Source organism: Toxotes jaculatrix, chromosome 2 (assembly GCF_017976425.1).
Source record: "Toxotes jaculatrix isolate fToxJac2 chromosome 2, fToxJac2.pri, whole genome shotgun sequence".
NCBI classification, from domain to species: domain Eukaryota; kingdom Metazoa; phylum Chordata; class Actinopteri; family Toxotidae; genus Toxotes; species Toxotes jaculatrix.
In genome coordinates, this window is record NC_054395.1 from 22,341,864 (window position 1) to 22,359,806 (window position 17,943).

The window sequence follows — 17,943 nt, forward strand, 5'->3', positions numbered from 1 at the left end:
TTTACTCCACTGGTTCTGTCAGTTACACACATTCAGCCTTCAATTTCCTACACTAACATCCCTGTGAATTAATTTTCTGCACCAGTGCTGTTTCATTTATCTGATCTTTTACATACATTTTGTTGACATCTCATCAGTCTTATCCTGTTCAATATTGTTAATGTTAGTCTGCGTTTTTGGGTCATGGTTTAATTGTTTCCTTGTCTTATCTGCACTATTTCTGTGTACTTTTTTTCTCAATTTATTTTGTATATGTGGAAAAACCCTATAGTAGATACCCAGTAAAGGGGATAACAGTTCAACAAGATTATTTTAGCAAACACATTGACTGCAACACAAGATATAAAATTAGTAATTCAAGGGAAGTACTAGGCATAAATATAAAGCTCCTATATATAGAAACTGGTGAAACTGGTCTGGCTGAACTCCCATGTATCCAAGAGCCAACAAACTCACTGCATTCTTGTGCATGACACACTGAGCGAGGGGATTGTGTGTGGGGGGGTGTGTCTTTCTTTCTAACTCCCTGAGGATGTGAAAAGGTCTGCGACCACTGATCAAATATCTCCCATCTGTCTGTGACACTGCTCCGGGCTGCTGTGGTGGGTCCCAGTCACCTAGCTCATTTGTATGCCCTCAGCAGCTGCCCGCATGTCAGCAACTGCTACACAACCTCGAGTAGGTGAGTAGACTAAATGTGCACCACAGGATGATTTGCAAAACATCAGCTGTGGTACACTTCAGGGCTGCAGCCGTCTGACTTGGTTGTATGGATGCATTTGCATTGAAAATTTTACTGTTAAAACATATACACTTTTTAGTAATCCTGGGGTTTGTGTTTGTTTTTGCCTGCAACTAAAGATCGTCTTCAGTCTTAATCCATTTAATGTGAATCTGTGAAATGTCAATAGCGAAAACTGCCCACCACAGTTTCTCAGGGCCTGTGCTGACATGGTCAAATTTCTTGGGTTTTTTTTTCTGACCAAAATCTATAGATATCTATAGAAAAGCAGAAAATACTTACATTTAAGAAGCAGAAGCCCTGGAATATTTTCCATTTTTGATTAACTGACTAATCATTTCAGCTCTAGTGTTTTTATTACTCAAAGCTAATCACAGGGGTGCGTGAAAATTATGTTTACAGACATAAAACCCACAAACATGCACTGCTGCATTTGAAAAAATAACCCACAGAGGGGCATATACAACACCAGCTACAATCTTTGCATTATTTCCCACAAGCTCCTTATTTCTCCGAGGAGGTGTTAGGCAGACAGAGCCTCAACTCATGCCTTAGAGGTGTTTACGAGGAAGTGCAGGAAGACCAGCTGTGTAGCTCAGGCTATGGCCACAACAGGGACTCAAGGGTATTCTTAAAATGTTGCCCAGCCAAGGAAAAGAAAACATGTTAACTGTTGTGCTGTGCAAGGAAACACACCAGCTGACTGGCTATCTAACTCAGCAGCTGATTTTAGGAGACAGCAGTAGCACAGCAGCAGCAAGCAGCACACTAGTTTTGATTTACTGTCTGCCTCAGTTAAAATGTGATGAAATTCAAAAGCGGAAATGACTGCTTTTAAATTACTCCCATCAAATGTTAGTGGCATGTGGGTTTTTAAACGTGACTGTACAGTATATCTATAGCTCATTAAGGCAGTCATCCATGTTAAGCTAAAATGACACTCAATTTATTCTCTCTATTAAGGCACACGGGGTTGCATAAACCCCACCTGTCAGCCTGTCGAGCTGAGAGCCATCGCGCTGCGTCCTGGGTGAAGGGAAACCGCCACTGTTCCAGATGGCTTACTGAGCTGTCAGTGGAGGGGATCAATGAGGTGGGCTTTGAATGAGACCTGACAGGAATGGTAAGGCTGCTCCCACAGGATCTTCAGGGCACTGTGAGAAGGTCTGCCTGGAAAGCGGCCTACTTGCGAGGGAGGTCAGAGGTTGCTGTTTAGAGCCTAATGAAAGCTTTTCCAATTTAGAAGTTTTGACAGCTGTAAAGAATTTGAATACAGTAGATTCAAAAGGGTTTTCTTTGGTTATGTAAGGTTGAGTGTTTCCTCAGAAAAGAAAAATGTGCCTAAGTTTATGTTGCGGTATTCATGTTTTTAAAAAAAAAGTAAACCCAAAGCTAATCAAGCTCTCTCTGTATTCTTGCTGTTTTGATTTGTTGCAGGAGCACCACTGAGGAAACACCCGAACCTATTTGGTTTGGGTATTTATGACTTTAATTATGTATTATATGAATATCAGAAAATGGAGTAAATTACTTTATTGCCTACAGTGTTCCCGCTTGTGTGTCAGTACAGATCCATCACACAAATGCACATCTATATGAGGTGGTTGTTGGGCTCAACAGAGACTATTTGGCATTCTCAGAAAAAAAAAAGTTTTCCACTCTGCTGGTTAAATGATTGGGGCCCGTCCTCCATCGCCGCTGGCAAATGTTTTGTAGGCACTTCCGAATGGTTTTGCCTCAGTGCAAATATATGAGCAATTTCATAAAATAAATCTCCCTGGCTGGCACCCGCACTGGCACCACCATATGACTGGTCAGCCAAAGGAAGAAAGGAAAGAGCCCAAGAGCATAATAATGACAAGTCGTATGTTTTGAAGTGGTTAATGTCCTGTGGTTGCTGCCATTCCTCATCCACAACTCATGTGTTCCAGTACTTCCAAAACTCCTTAGAGTTACTATGAGTTTGAAGGTATGTGAGACTGAAGGAGCTGCGTGGTTTGTTAGTGCAATTGTGGAGCAGAAAATATGAAAATATCATATTTAGGTTTTGAGGAATATGATTTCATATTGCCGTTTTTTTGTGGTATTCTTTTTACCCTCTTTTTTCCTGTTTTTCTTGTCTTTCAAACACAGGGTCAGTTGAAGAACAGCAGCGCCAGAGCTGGAAGGGATTCAAAGGTTCACTGAAGGACACTTTAGCTGGTCTAATATATGTTGTGACACATGGTTTTGAATGTGGGCCCTTCCAGCCGAAGGATGGCCTCCTTTTTTTTTAACCCTGCTTGTAGAACGTGGCAGTTTTGTTGGTGAAGGGCTCACAGTAGAAATGATGATGGTATGTGCTGTTTCTGGGGAGCATATACCACAGGAAAAGAAAAGCATCACAACTGAGGATTTAGCAGCGTTGACACGCAACACCACCCTGTAACTATTGGCTGTTAATGGCCATGTACTGTATATCCTTCTGGATGGCACGTCGAGCCTCTTGCAGCCGTCCTTGGAGCCTTGGAGCCACAGCGAAAAACCTAATGTACTCCTTCTGCACTCTGTGTCCTTAAACTACTTCCTACTGTCTGTGGCTCTGCCTCCATATTAAAACATGTTATCTCAGATCATCCAAGTGCAGCCTTCAGGTGCTATACCATGAAGGTAAAGCCCTCAATTTCATGGACAGAGCATTCATCCTCTCTATTTGCACTGTAACTGCATCCAAGCAGGCAGAATCTCAGCTGAGCTTTGGAAAAGAGAAGGGAGCCTTATGAGAGAAGTGGATATGAAAACGGTTGAGCAGTGGTGAGTTTCTGACAACTTCTTTAAAGTGAAAGTGTGTATGTAGCTTTGCGGCAATCACAAGATACAAGAATTAGAGTAAATAATGGCAACTGCCATTGCTCAGTCTCAGCCACTGATTCAGGCATCAGTTCTTATATAAATTAATGTAATGCATACATCAGTATTGTTTAAATGGAAGATTGGTTTTCTTTCCCCTGCACTGGCTGTGGCTTTAAAATAGCTTTTTTAGTTCCACTTTTGAAATCACTTCCTGCAAATATAACATATATCTTGTTCCCAGTTGTCAAAAAATTTGAAAGCCTTATTCTCAGGACAGGGCAGATGAAAATGAGATGGTCACCCATGAAACTTAAGCATCAGCCCCTTTCCACCACAGAGAAGTGCTGCAGTTTGCTCTCATACACCCGTGGGACACGGCCCGTGCAAATCGGCAGCCTCCTGCCACACATACAGATCCACTGAACAGTTAAGTCGTTTTTGATTCAAACGCTAACGCACACTGCTCCTATCATCTATCTTGATCATTTCACTGGAGGGGGGTTCGGCGGGCTGGTGAAATGGGTATACACAGACAGCATAGTAAACAAGTCTGCAGGAAAGACGCAGCACATCTCCGTGTGTCTGCCGGACTGTGCCATAGCATTCAACACACAGGCTGACTACTATGCAACTAAGTTGTTGTCAAATTATCAAAATATGAAAAAAAGATTTTCAAGTGAGTGCGTGTACGTGCGACAAAGAGGAGGATGCATACTTGTGTGCGTGCATCCTACAGAATACACGCGCTGGAAATGACTGAAGACATTCTGAACTGACTGGAGAAAAGATGGGAAAACACGGGCCGTCTAACTCCAAATTCCTCTTCCTCCCTTCCTCCGGGATCTGCAAAGCCATTACGGCTCTCAATGCGACCTGCAGATTCATAAAACTTGAAAACCCCGCCTACCTGACAGCCAGCGTCTGTTTACGAAAAGTCACGGGAACAGCATGGAACGAAAGATACCTAACAGAAAATGTCATACCGTGTCGCCAACAGGGGGAACAACCAGACTTCACAGAGAGCCAACTACGATCCTCACCATGTAGTCTGTCACATTTGGCTGATTGATATTTTTGATGCCTGCTGACCTTTGCAGCTTGATACGTGATTAGGAGCTTCTAGTTTTGTGCGGTGGGACTTAAATACGCGTGTGCCGGGAGTATTTCTGACTGAATTATCACCCACACCGACTTAAAACAATGGCGAGGCGTAAAAGGCGCAACCTACTGAATTGTTGCGCTTAAACCCAGCCCGGACTACACAGACCCATCTCCCCTGGTTCTGCGAAACAACAGGGAACCACAGGGCAAACAAACAAACAAAAAAAAAAGAGAGAAGCAGTCGGAGCGACATGGAAAGCCCGACCGAGAACCCTACCAGGGCTGCGGAATATCTGAAAGAGCTTAACAAGATCATCGAGACCCAGCAGGAGTTGCTGGAGAGGCAGAGGGGAAGGATAGAGGAGCTGGAGCAGCAAGTGTCCGACTTGTGCACGGAGAACGTCTGCCTGAAGGAGCAGTATCAGCGGCACCTGGCAACCTGCAGGCTGCTGCAGGGCAGCAACAGCCTGGTCACACTGGGAGCCATAAAGGAACATATCACACAAGAAAAGTAAGACATAACCACATCTAATATTGTTTTATCAGAGTCGCATGATCTCTGTTTAATTATATTTCCCTTACGAGTCTTTAGCAAAGTTGAAATTTGCACTTAATTAAAGTATCATTGCTAAAACCAAAAGTCCTACACTGCCACGCAGTGATCCGCAGTTGCAACTAGGCAACTTTAGCGTCTTTCTTTTTCCACTGATGTTTGCTGATGGAAAATAGGTCATAACAGAAAATGGGTATTGTTTAACATCACTGAGCTTTTCTGACCATATGTGGATTCTGGGCATTTGACCACAGCTCCCAGCATTAACACTCCTGATGATGGCAAACCAGCAGTTTTTTTTCCCCCCCAACAGCTTAATTTTCAGTTTTTCATTTCGCCTTTGATTGACTGTGTCAGTCAGTGTGTAAGATTGAAATATCTGTGTGGTCCAGTTCAGATTGAGATACTCTGGAGCTAAATTGTCCATGGCTCTGTAATATTGTTTGAGGACTAAATCTTAAATCTTAAATGTAGACTTCTAAATTGTCTCTGATGGTTTCTGCTTTGTCATCTTTGCTTGTCTTAGTCTGATATTTTCCCGGTTCCATAACCTGAGCAGATTGAAGTTTAAACTATGTCTATCCTGTATAGCCCTCAGTGATCTTAAAATAGGATTTCATGTGCATGGACTGGCACATTAATCCATGATATATGTAATGCAATAACTACAGCCTCTGGGGAAAAGTTGCATACTTGGGATAGATCCATTATGCAATTATGTTTTAAGGCTGGCCTTATTGGCAGACAGTGGGTTAAGCCCTGAGCAGAGCAGAGCAGGGCAGGTAGGGCAGATGTAGTACAGCATTATATCAGTAGTGCTGGTAAAGACCTTGATAGTCAGACACAGCGTCAGGATTACCCTCCGTGGGTCTGAGTTGAAGTTCAAACTCTGTTAGCTCTAAAACGCCTCAGCATGCAGCCATTTAACTCAGCTTTTGACGCCCTGCAGGATCATGTGATTGTGCTTGACCTTTGTCTCTGGGGGGCGTGTTAGTGTCATGAAGAGCAGTGGCAGCAAGTCAATACTGATGACTCATGGATTGTATGTCTTCACTGACTGATAGAACCAGACTCATGAGATTGGGACATACTGTAACACTGACCTTTACCGCGCTCCCCTTATAAATCTCACTCGGTCACGTTGGAGCATTCTGTCTGATTTCCCTGGAAAATCAGTCTGTCACCATCTCTCATTTTGTACGGTCACAGTGTCTGAACCCTATTTCAGCCCAGCTCTGGTACTGGCACAGAGGCTACTGAGGAGCCTGTGATTACCCCAGTGAACCTGATGAGATATGACAGCTGTTAATAATGTAAAGAGTGGTTTATGGAGGTTACAGAATTTAAAATGTCATTTAAGTGTGGTGAGCAGTTTAATGAATGCAGTGGTCTTAAGCAAAACTGATTCTAAGATCTGCAAAGGTCATTTTAGCATAGCAAAAAGGGGATTTAAACAGTGTGTACTTGGATATTGAACTGTCTAGCCATCCATTTCTCGACCACTTAACATGGTCAGAGACACAGTGGCAACAGCCACACAGAGCAGCCCAGACGTCTTTTCCTTAGCAGCTTTGTTTGTGGTTTCCGGAGGGATTCCCATCAAGTCCCAGGCTGGAGGTCATCTCCTAATGTGCCTCTCTGCAGACTTCCAAAGGGAGGTCTGAGCATATTTCAAATTTTAGTAGCTTCAGTCACCTGAAATCACACCTATCAAGACAGAGAAGCAGTAGCTCATGTAGTTGCAGTTTGGGCCTTTCATGAATCAGCATGCATTCGAGTCACAGAGGTAAAGATAAGTTTCTCTGAAAGGTAATTTACTGCCAATGTTTGAAAAGCTCAGAACGTTGTTTGGAAACACTTATGATTGTTCTGAAGGTATTCTCCTAATCCTCAAAGACTCGTCTAACCATCTGGATGAAAATACTATTCCATCCTCTGAATAATGCTTCCCAAGTCCCAGGTCTCTTGGCTACCTGAATGGGAAACAGTCGCAACTTGGCAAATGGCTTAAAATCTTTTTGTTGTTCTGCAATGGATGAAATATTTTTTTCATGCAGGTGGTTAGATGGGTCTTTGAGGATTCAGAGAATACCCTCCGAACAATGTGTTTTTAAATGACCTTCTCAGTTTTTCAAACATCACCTGTGATTTATGTTTTAGAGAGACTGGTAGTTACAACTGCGACCCAAATGTATGCTGATTCCTGAGAGGCACAGACTGGGGCCTGTGCACGTGCAGCTTCAGCACAAGGTCCTCTGGTATTGCTGAGCAGAGAAACCTCACTTTGGGTTCTTGTTTTGAGATGACTCAACATGTCCACCTGCTCACACCTTACCTGAGCAAGACAGTCTACGTTTTGTTTTTTTCTTTAATGAACCACAGACATGTAAATGTTGACGCTCACTCTGAACACAAAACCAAACTGCTGAAAAAAACAACTCTCATGCAAATCAGAGATCTGCATATCAACATTATCTGCAAACAACAGATGCTAATGTTGTTTAAACAGACTCACTTCAGGCCTTGGCTTATGAATATCATGTGCAGCACTGGAGACGAGGCACATCCGGCTTCCAGTGACATGATGGTCTTGAATTTTTTTGGCATTATGCCAAGACTGTAGACACAGATCCCTTTGTGCTGTCAAACCCGTCCTTTTTCCCTTCTTACTATGGTAGTTGACTTTGTGGCTTTGTAATCAGGAACTGACTTGCATCCACTAAGGAAACAGGTGAATGCAGTGCCAGTGACATAAAGTAATTGCGATTAACTAGCTGATATGATGGAAAACCAGTAGACCATCAGTTAGTATTCTTTCCTGCATGTAAGTCCTGTATCATCTCCTAACCGCAAAACACATGTAGACAGGTTTAGCACAGTCCTCTGAGCCCTTTTCCCTGAGAGATAGTTTGACATTTTGGGAAATAGGCTTTTTCGTTTTCTTGCCAGGAATGAGCTAAGCTATGCCAGCTGTCTCCTCCTTGACGCTTCATATTTACGGTGCAGTCACGAGAGTGATATCGATCTTCTCATCTAACTTTCAATATGACAAGCTCTTCCTTGAAGACAGGGAGGTATTGTTTTGTTTTTTTTTCCCCCGAATGACATGTTTAATTACATTCAAGTATCTGCCTCCTTGGGTTTAGCCAGGAAGCTAAGCTTGTAATCCCTTGGGAGATGGAACAGATCCTCATCACCTTTTTCCTGAGACTGTAATCACTACATCTGTAAGATTCCACACAAAACCGAAGAGACATGTTGCATATTTTCATATCTTCATATCCCTATGCTGAGTGTAGGTATATGCTTTACTTTATTGGCCCTTGTGGGGGAAATTCTTGCTTAAGGGGCTCAGTGAGGTTTGAACTTGAGACCATGTGCCTTGAGATGAGAATGGTAGCTGCTGAGTATGGAAATCGTTCTCTTTTTTTTTTTTTTTTTTTTTTTTTAGCCTATAGTTATTTACATTTTGGAAAGTTAAGAATATGGAATTAGTTATTAACAGTTCCCCTTTCTGTGTACCATTGGATGCACTGATAGCTATGACTGGATTGCTTTGATCCTGAAGAAATCTGAAAAACCTGATGATTCTCAGGCAAGTTCTGAAGCGGTCCAGTTCCTTTTGTGAATGCAGTGTGCATATGTAGCTGATCTCATGCTGAGTGTTCAAATTATTAGGAATAAAAATAAGCTTTGGTTGGGCTTTTGGGGAAAGGACCATATAAGGTTAAATTATGTTTCTCCTTTTTTATTCTGTTCTTTTCTCTTACCATATTTATTGTCATCCCCAAGTGACTTCACTACTTCTTTATAGAATTTCTTTTGCTTTTGCTGCTGTTTTTGCTAGTTTAATTCCATTACTTGTACACTCTTGTCAGTACGTGCAGGTTGTCATGTAGTATGTAGTGAATTTATTAGGGATGCACCGATACCGATACCAGCATCGGGTATCTGTCAGATACCCTGTTCATGTACTCGTACTCGTATTCATAAAAGTGTCCCGATACCACAGCACCCGATACCACTTTACGGCAGCGCGACGTTCAGTTGGGCGGTCAGGTGCTAATTGAGAGCAAGGAGGAGCAATGTCGGCGGTGTGGAGGTATTTCAAAGTGGATGATGGCGACAAGAGTAAAGCAGACTGTAAATTATGCTCTGCAAAGTTGTCAAGAGGAGGGACGAAAGCGAGTACTTTCAACACAAGCAATCTGATAAAACATCTAAAAAACCAACACAACGCCGAGTTCAAAGAGTTTGCTAACAGCGGGAAACGGCAACAACCAACTTTGCAGCAAACTCTGGAGAAGAGGGAGAAGATGTCAAGAGACAACCCGCGCGCAGTGAAAATAACAGAGGCTCTTACCCAGTACATTGCTCTTGATGACCAGCCGCTATCGGTTGTTGATAATGTGGGATTTAGACGTCTTCTCAGCGTATTGGAGCCGAGGTATGAGATCCCTAGCCGACACCACATCACTGACACAGTGTTGCCAAAGCTACACGACTTTGTGAAGAGGCACATCCACAGCCTGTTGCAAGACATTTCAGCCCTGAGCTTCACCACTGATATTTGGACGAGCAGCGTCAGCCCGGTGTCCCTCATCAGTTTAACTGCACAGTGGATTGACGAGGATTTTACTCCGCGAAGAGTCGTCCTGCATGCAAAACAATTTAGGGGTTCGCACACCAGCCAAGCGATTGCAGGCGTGTTTGATGACATGCTTCAGACATGGGGGGTCCCTAAAAGTTCTGTTCATGTTGTGCTACGTGATAACGCGAAAAACATGATCAAAGCCATGAGTGATGCTGGACTCCCGAGCCTGCCGTGTGTGGCACACACCCTCCAGCTGGCTGTCAATGAGGGGCTTTTAGCTCAGAGGACCGTGGCTGATGCTGTGGCAGTCGGGCGAAAAATAGTTGGACATTTTAAACATTCCGCCTTAGCCTACTCCCGCCTTGAAGATATTCAGGTGCAGCTCAACCAGCCAATAAAAAGACTCCAACAGGACGTGCAGACCCGCTGGAACAGCACGTACTACATGCTGCAGTCTCTCGTTGAGCAGAAGAGGGCTCTGGGAATATACGGGTCTGAGCATGGGCTTCCCGACAATCTCACGGCTCACCAATGGTCACTTTTGGAGAAGGCTATTACTGTCCTGGCTCCGTTTGAGGAATTAACACGAAAAGTAAGCTCCTCTGATGCATTGGCATCTGATGTCATTCCTGCTGTGGCCGTACTTTTAAGACTTCTAAACAAAGAAACAGACGGTGATCATGGCATCAAAACAATGAAGGGGACCTTAGCTGCAGCTGTCAAGAGGAGATTCATTGACACGGAGAAAAACCCTTTATACTGCATCCCAACTGTACTCGATCCAAGGTAAAGTGTGTGTCAGTCTTTGTGTGCTTAGCTAAGAAGAGAATATCATAAAAACAAAGTTTTTCATTATAACCAACCTAAAACATGTTATCATTTAACTCGTGAATAATCAGCTTACTTAAAGTTAATTGAAAGTAATGATGTAACTGATTCATTCTAACAGTACCCGACTAGCTTGTCTGTAAACGGCTAATATATTATTTTCACTGTTTTAGGTATAAAGATCGTTTTTTCTCAAACATCAACACTGCTACGGACGCCAAGGAAATGGTGAAGCTGGAGCTGCAGAGGGTTTACAGAGGAGAGACAGAGGAAGATCTGGGAGAGCCACCTGCCAAAAAGCTTCTCAAGGCAGAAGCCAGCAGCAGTTTGGACTGTGTGTTTGAAGAAATAGCAAATGAGCAGCAATTGGTATCACAGAGCCATGCACCAGTGGGTGCTGCCATTCAGTTAGAGACCTACCTTGGAGAGACCACAACTGCTCGGGAAGACAACCCGTTGCAGTACTGGGGGGTTAATAAAGTGCGGTTCCCCACTCTGGCTCAGATGTCACGGAGATACCTCTCAGCACCATGCAGCAGTGTGGAAAGTGAAAGGCTTTTCAGCTCAGTGTCCCACATTGTAGATGAAAACCGAAACAGACTAACAGCTGATAATGCAGAGAAGCTGCTTTTCATTAAAAAAAACTTGCCCCTCACTTTTTCAAAATAGACTTAGTTCTGACTGACAGACGTTGCTGATTACATGATAATGCCTTAGTTGCTCTGCCAGTTTTATGTTGGTACAGTTATATTTCAAGGCTATATTTAAGTGAAATATGTGGCAAGGCTGTTTGTTAAAAAAAAGATGCAGTTGAATGCTAAAATGTCAATAACAGTACTTCTATTTGAGTAAAATGTGTGGCAATGCCATATATAATGTAATGTTCAAATGTCAGTCACAGCAATTTCTTACAGCCAGAGAATGAAACAATATTTGATGAAAATAAAACATGTTTTCAAGTAAATGTACGAAGTGTAATGGCATTAATAAGTACTCATATCGGTACTCTGTATCGGCAAGTACTCAAATTTAAGTACTTGTACTTGTACTTGGATTGAAAAAATGTGGTATCGGTGCATCCTTAGAATTTATAGTCATTATGTGTTTTACTCTCAATAGGGCTAGATATATCAGGGTTTTTTTTTGTATTGTTCTTTGCTTCCCTTTTCTTTTTAGTTCTTGTTTTTCAGCTTGTAGCAAGTGCCTGCATGCAGAAGCAGTCTGACTCATTTGTTTTAGATGGTCATCTTGAATACAGCGTATGTTGTTTGTTCATACTGCATATGGGTAGTTGTAAGCTGTGCTGTCAGTTCTCAGTTAGTACTTTAACAAGTCATCTTTAAGTGACATAATGATGGAATAAAAAGAAAAGATAAACAGTCTTAAACAGTCATATTCTGGTCCAGAACAAGTGACAGCTGATTAGAAAATTCCTTCTTCTGAAGGATACATTAGATTGTTTGCTGATTCTTGGGTTGACTGTAAACGGAAGGCTTTTTTTTTCCTGTAGATAGTTTGTACGGTTTTTCCCTCTATACTGTTTTAGAAACAAAGTGCAGGGATCAGGAAATGTGATGCACGACTGATAGTGGAACCTGTAATGTCAAGTCAACAGATTTCTCTGTGAATTCTGCAGAACAGGCTCCTAAGTAACATTGGCGGTCATTGGAAATCATCTCGGTGTGCACTGACCCTAATGTGGATCCATAAACTCATCCACCCAGGTGATTGTAACCCGCAGGAGCTGGTTGAGCAGGATCAGGATCAGCAGAGTGGGAGTCTCTCTCAGCGGATAGTTTTCTGTAAATGTAAATCTAAAACATCTCCTGTTTTCACAGTTTCTTAAGTTTAAGTTAAAGTCTGTTTAAAGAGAAGGTTGATGTTGCGCTCTGGCAAGAATTAGCAATTACACACACATATCAGGTTTCTTGTGCTCATGGCTCCTGAGTTGCCTGCCTTGTCAGCCCTTTAGTCCAGCAGTGTTTATGCTGACCACACGCAGTTTTCTCTCCTAATGGTGTTTGTTTTTAACAGCTCTACAGTTACTTGCATCCCTTATTCTCGCTATGGCATTAAATGACAGGTAATGCAAGATAGAGCGGCACATTTCTGCAGCTGCAGTTTCTTGCATGATGCAGTAGAGGCTGGTGGTTTAATCAGAGTGGATCCACCGTGATCTGAAACTGTCCTCTGGGGTTTGGAGTGGAAATGGTGTCTGCAAATACTTTCATTTGACAAAGCTGATGTGTCATTTTCTGCATAGTCCTCTTTTGAGTTTTCAGAAATGTGCTAAAGATATATTTAAAAGTAGATCTTCATATAGAAAACAGGAGTGCTGTATGTGGAGTGGACTTAGATTTGATGGCTGCAGCAGCAGCAGTGTTTGTGTAGGTTTTTTTTAAAATGCCTTCTCGCTGGCAACAGCTGTGGCTGGAGGCATCATGTTTTCGGGTTGTCTGTCCGTCCGTCCCACATGATATCTCAGGGACATCTTGAGTGAAATTCTCAAAATTTGGCACAAACTTGGACTCAAGGATGAACTGATCAAAGGTCAAGGTCACTGTGACCACACAAAGCAGTTTTTTTTGCCATAACTCATGAATTCATTTGCTAATTATGCAATTATGCATTATTTTATAAAATTTCTTCAAAGTCTTCAGTACATATGTCATATGTATCTGAACAGACGTGGCTGTAAACTGCCACTTGACTAGTTGGCAGAGGCATGCAGTCATTTAGATTCAGTATGAATCCCAGTCAGTAAAGAAGCATGAGTAATCTTGAATGATCAAATATTGATGAATAACGTGACAAATCATTGCAACGCTCTCCCTGTTAATGCTCTAATGGAGCTATTATGAATGTCTCGATGCTGATGAATGAGCAGCAAAGCTTTTGAGTAGTTGACTCTGTGCCAGATCTTGGCCAGGATGTGTGCCAAAGCAAGGCCTAGTTACCATTTCGAAGGATTTGTGAGAAAAAAGGAAACGAAAAGATTTTCTTCAGGCATTACATACTGTCTAACCATATTTTGTAGAACGGTTTACATTCATTTCACATGTTCAGCTGCTACTAAACAGTGATTGCTTTGATGCTCAGGATCTGCAGTTGAATGTTTGACTAGTGAAAGCAGCAGTACTTGATTGAATGTGTTTAGTTGAATGCTAAACACTGATGTGATGATGTATTTTACTGTTGTTTATGACTATTCAGCTGCTGATTGGGGATTTTATTTCACCATAGTCTGAATACATCTGTAGATCTGAAGTGATTTGCTAACTATCTGATCAGTAGGTCAACAGAAATTGAATCAATTGAGTGATTTTTCAAGAAACAAGTGCCACACATTTGATAGTTCCAGCTTCTCAAATGTGAGGAGTTGCTGCTTTTCCTTGTCATACATTGTAGTAAAAGTGAACGGTCTGTGGGTTTTGGACTGTTGGTCAGACTTGGCCAGAAATCTGAGTAGAGTAAATGGTAGATTAATCAACTAAAGAAAATAATTTTTACTTGCAGTCCTACTTTATAGTTTACATGAAGAACACATGGAGAAACTTGGACAAACAAACAAGGGTGGAATTCAGAAGTCCAACCTGAATAGTTGAACAAAGAGATGAATAAACATAAACATTAATTTATTCTTTTAAATTGTTCCATTCACTTTCTAGGTTTATGTTTTTAGAAGGGTTAGAACAGAAAATGTGATGTTACAAGGTGTTTTGCAATATGTCATGTTTTTGAACTCAAGTTGTTATGATATACTCAGGTAATTCTGTATATTTCATTCATCTCATTACAACATTGACCTTGTCTGTTAAACAGTACATCTCTGATGAGTCTGGAATCAAGCCAGAGGAGTTAATAGTCAGAGGATTTAGTCAATAGCTATTGAAGTATTTGATAAAGGTTATTTTAGGTTGTCGATTTTGGCTTATAGTGAATTATCTCTCAAAGAGTCACTTGTGGTTTCATATTGCCTTCTGTATTGGTTTGAGCGACTGTGTCTTGGCTTCTCTTCTGTAATTTGCTGCCTAAGAAAACCTCAGCTGCCCTTACCGAGTCCCCTGGATGGAGCCCGTAGACTGGAGATTGGCAAGTTCATAAATAGTTCACCCCAAGCCAGCGTAACAGCTTTAGCATGTGTTTTGGGACCCCTCGGTAGGAAATAATAGCATGATGGAGAAAGCTGCTTCTTGTGGCTGGCGGCATCCACTCATTTACCCGGCGATCTGCTGAACAATCAGTGTGCCAAACCAAATTTACGAGCACATGAACTCCCTCTCTCCAGCAAAGCCCCCTCTAATGAAATACCCCTGCTAGATTAATGTCTACACAAGGATGATTTGCATTCAGAGCCACCTATAAATCTCAAGCAGTGGGCAAAGACAGTTTGCAACTTGCACTCAAAATCGGCTGCAGGCTGCCTTCATCTGTAATGGACGGTCACTCCTTGCATCTCAGTGTGGCTGCAGTCTTGCTGGAAGGAAGCCAGGCTCTGTTGACCTTTGGTTCCCTCATTCAGGCCTATTAAGACAGAGTTAAGGTTGTTTTTTTGTTCTTTGATGTAGCTGGTTGTCCCACAAGAAAGGATAATGATAGCCTTAATGAGCGCTGTTACCTCTATCTGGTGGTGTTACTGGGAAAGGCCACACCAAGGGGGGTCGGATGGTACATCTTAGTATGAGTCAGACAGCCATGTTACGTTTAAATAAAACTCTGATGTAACTTTTAACGAGCAAGAGAGCAAGAAAAAGTCCTGCTATTAATTCCTGTGACATTTGATACTGTTTTCACATTACATAATATTTGCAGGGTAATGCAGCTTCATTTCAGATGTTTATTAAAAAAACAAAACAAAAAAAAACAGATATTGAGATTGCAGTCACGCTCAGATTTCTAACTCTCAGCATGAAAGAAATCAAGATGGTATGAAAGCAGAGCCCTTTGTCTCATTGCCATACTGCCTGTATGATCTGCAAACAGGACCTTAATGGATAAATGGCTGCATATGTCTGTAACGGAGATGTGTTGATAGAAGCGGGTCCCCGGTTTATTTGTCCCCGTGAGAACTCGAAAGCATGCACGCGTTTTTTGAGGAAAACAATTCAACATATGTTTGTTAGTCCTCAAGGAAATACACAATGCTTTTGGCGAGTAACACTGAATGTAAACAGTGATTTGGTTTGCAAAAAAAAAAACTCCACAGGGGCTCTGTAATTATCTTAAAGTCGCACTGGTCTGGCCAGTTTTCTCTGGCAAAAGGTACGAGAAATGGGTATGGCCATATGTGTGAGTTGGTCTGACTCTGTATGGGTATGTGTACGTGTATGAGGAGTATGCCACTGGTGACTCTGTGATAGTGGCTCTGTGATGTTGTAATAATGCTGCAAACCAGTTTCCCCACAGGGAACAAATAAAGTATCCATCATTTATAAGTTGGGGTGAAGGGGTCTTGTTCATTGATAGTGGTTCGGGGTTTGAGCCTTTTCAAAGTGAGTTTGACAAACAAATCTTAAAGGAACAGTATGACATTTTTGGGCTGTTTGGACAAGAGTTAGATGAGAGGATTGATACCACTATCATGTTTGTACATGAAATATGAAGCTACAGCCAACAGCCTGTTAGCTTAGCTCAGCATGCATAAACACAAAAATGCAATAATAAAACGTGGTTTTCAGTTTATTTATATAATTAGGTTTGTGTTCAAAAAGCAAACCACGGGTCCATGGAGGTAAAGGCAGCTTTCTGTGATAGGCATATACAACATTACGTAATCTGTTCTCAGTGTTTCTGTTTTGTCAGTTTGTGAGAAAAATCCAATATAGAACAACTGTTAAATGTATTCTGTGAAGTTGATGCACACTTTATGTTTAATTTACCCCCTATTTACTTCAATCTAGCCAAGTCTTAAAATTCCTTTCCACTCTCTTTTATCATTACAAATTGTGATCAACACTAAAACAGCGCATTTGGTGGGTCTACGAGGCCAAAGTACAGTCGCCTGTTCATTCTTTATTTCTTCACAGTTGAACCAATTATCCGCCTCGCAGCTGTCAAAACCAGCTGATGCAGCAGCTGAATCGAAGGCAATTTGTAGCATAGTACCTGTGGAGAGCTGTTTGAAAGGCTGCCACTAGTTTTCTGCCAAGTGGGAATACAGGGTGTGTGTGTGTGTGTGTGTCTGTGTCTGTCTGTGTCTGTGTGTGTGTATTGCTGATGAGGTGGAGGCTGAGTCAACAGCTAAACACAGATGAGAAGCTACTACTCACACATCCTCTCAGTCATCGCGGTTAGATATCAAACATGGACTTCCTCATAGTTGACTAGGCCTTTGACAACCAGTATTTGGGCTGAAATTTATGTGGGAAGTAGTTTGGAGTCATAAACATTTCGCTTCAGTGGTTCACAACATCTCCTCTGCAGTTCTGGTTCTGATTATTGTGACTCGTTTGTGTGGTTTTAACATAGCTGGCATATCTAACTACACTGGGCAGATAACGACGTGGTCGTTCAACTTCATTGCTTCCACTCATAGTTGCTGGGCTATAATATGCATGTTTCCACAGTGACCTGCGATGTGTTCTGTGTACTCCTGACTTTACAAGAGATTCTGAGTGGCGATCTAAATCCAAGCAATATGTTCAGGAATGCAGCCAGATTGAAAGTGAGATTTCCTCGTATCCAGCTCTGTGTGTTAGGTCAGGTGTTTGCTGCAGCCAGGGTTGGAGAAGAGGGCTGTCTGGCTTTTCAGCTTTAAGGATCCGAGATTTAAAAGTCAGATCTTATTAAGATCAGATCACTTTTGTTTGATTGTGTGTTTTGAAATACTCAGTGTAGAAGTTGGTTAATTTCCTCCCTTTAGGTCAGAAATAACAGAGTAATGGTTGCAGATTGCAGTCCAAACTGCAGCTTTAAATGTGAGATTTCACCTTGGCACGCGTAACCTAAATGTGGCCAAGACAGATGAAATGTCTTCCAAATGCACATCAATAAAGGCACCGCTCCCAGCTTGACAACAATACTGATGAGTGACAGTCAGTATATCAATTCTTAAAGGTCCAGTTCCCCTGCTGGTGCATCTCATGCTCCTTGGCACTTGTCTAAATAATATACTATATTGACTTGTAGGACAGCGTTAGATGAGTAGGTGATGAGAAATGAAAGTGGATGAAGGCAGCAGGTGAACTGTTTTGAGCAGTTTTTGGCAATACGCGCCAGTGTGTGTGTATGTATGTGTGTGAAAGTGTGTGTTTGTGATGGACTGCCACCCTCCCTTTATGCAAGGGCAGACAG

The 17,943-nt window shown here is 42.0% G+C and overlaps 1 protein-coding gene across 2 annotated transcripts in view; it reads left to right on the forward strand.

The window, feature by feature from the left end:
* Positions 1-4,605: 4,605 nt before the first annotated feature.
* LOC121187014 (IQ motif and SEC7 domain-containing protein 1-like) overlaps positions 4,606-17,943 on the forward strand; it is a 90,604-nt gene continuing 77,266 nt past the window's right edge. The window contains exon 1 of one of the 2 annotated variants that reach the window (XM_041046056.1): positions 4,606-5,186. In XM_041046056.1, the coding sequence (XP_040901990.1) occupies positions 4,927-5,186 (260 nt within the window). In that variant the 5' untranslated portion in view covers positions 4,606-4,926. The remainder of the gene's footprint in view (positions 5,187-17,943) is intronic. The other variant, XM_041046019.1, reaches the window with a different exon arrangement.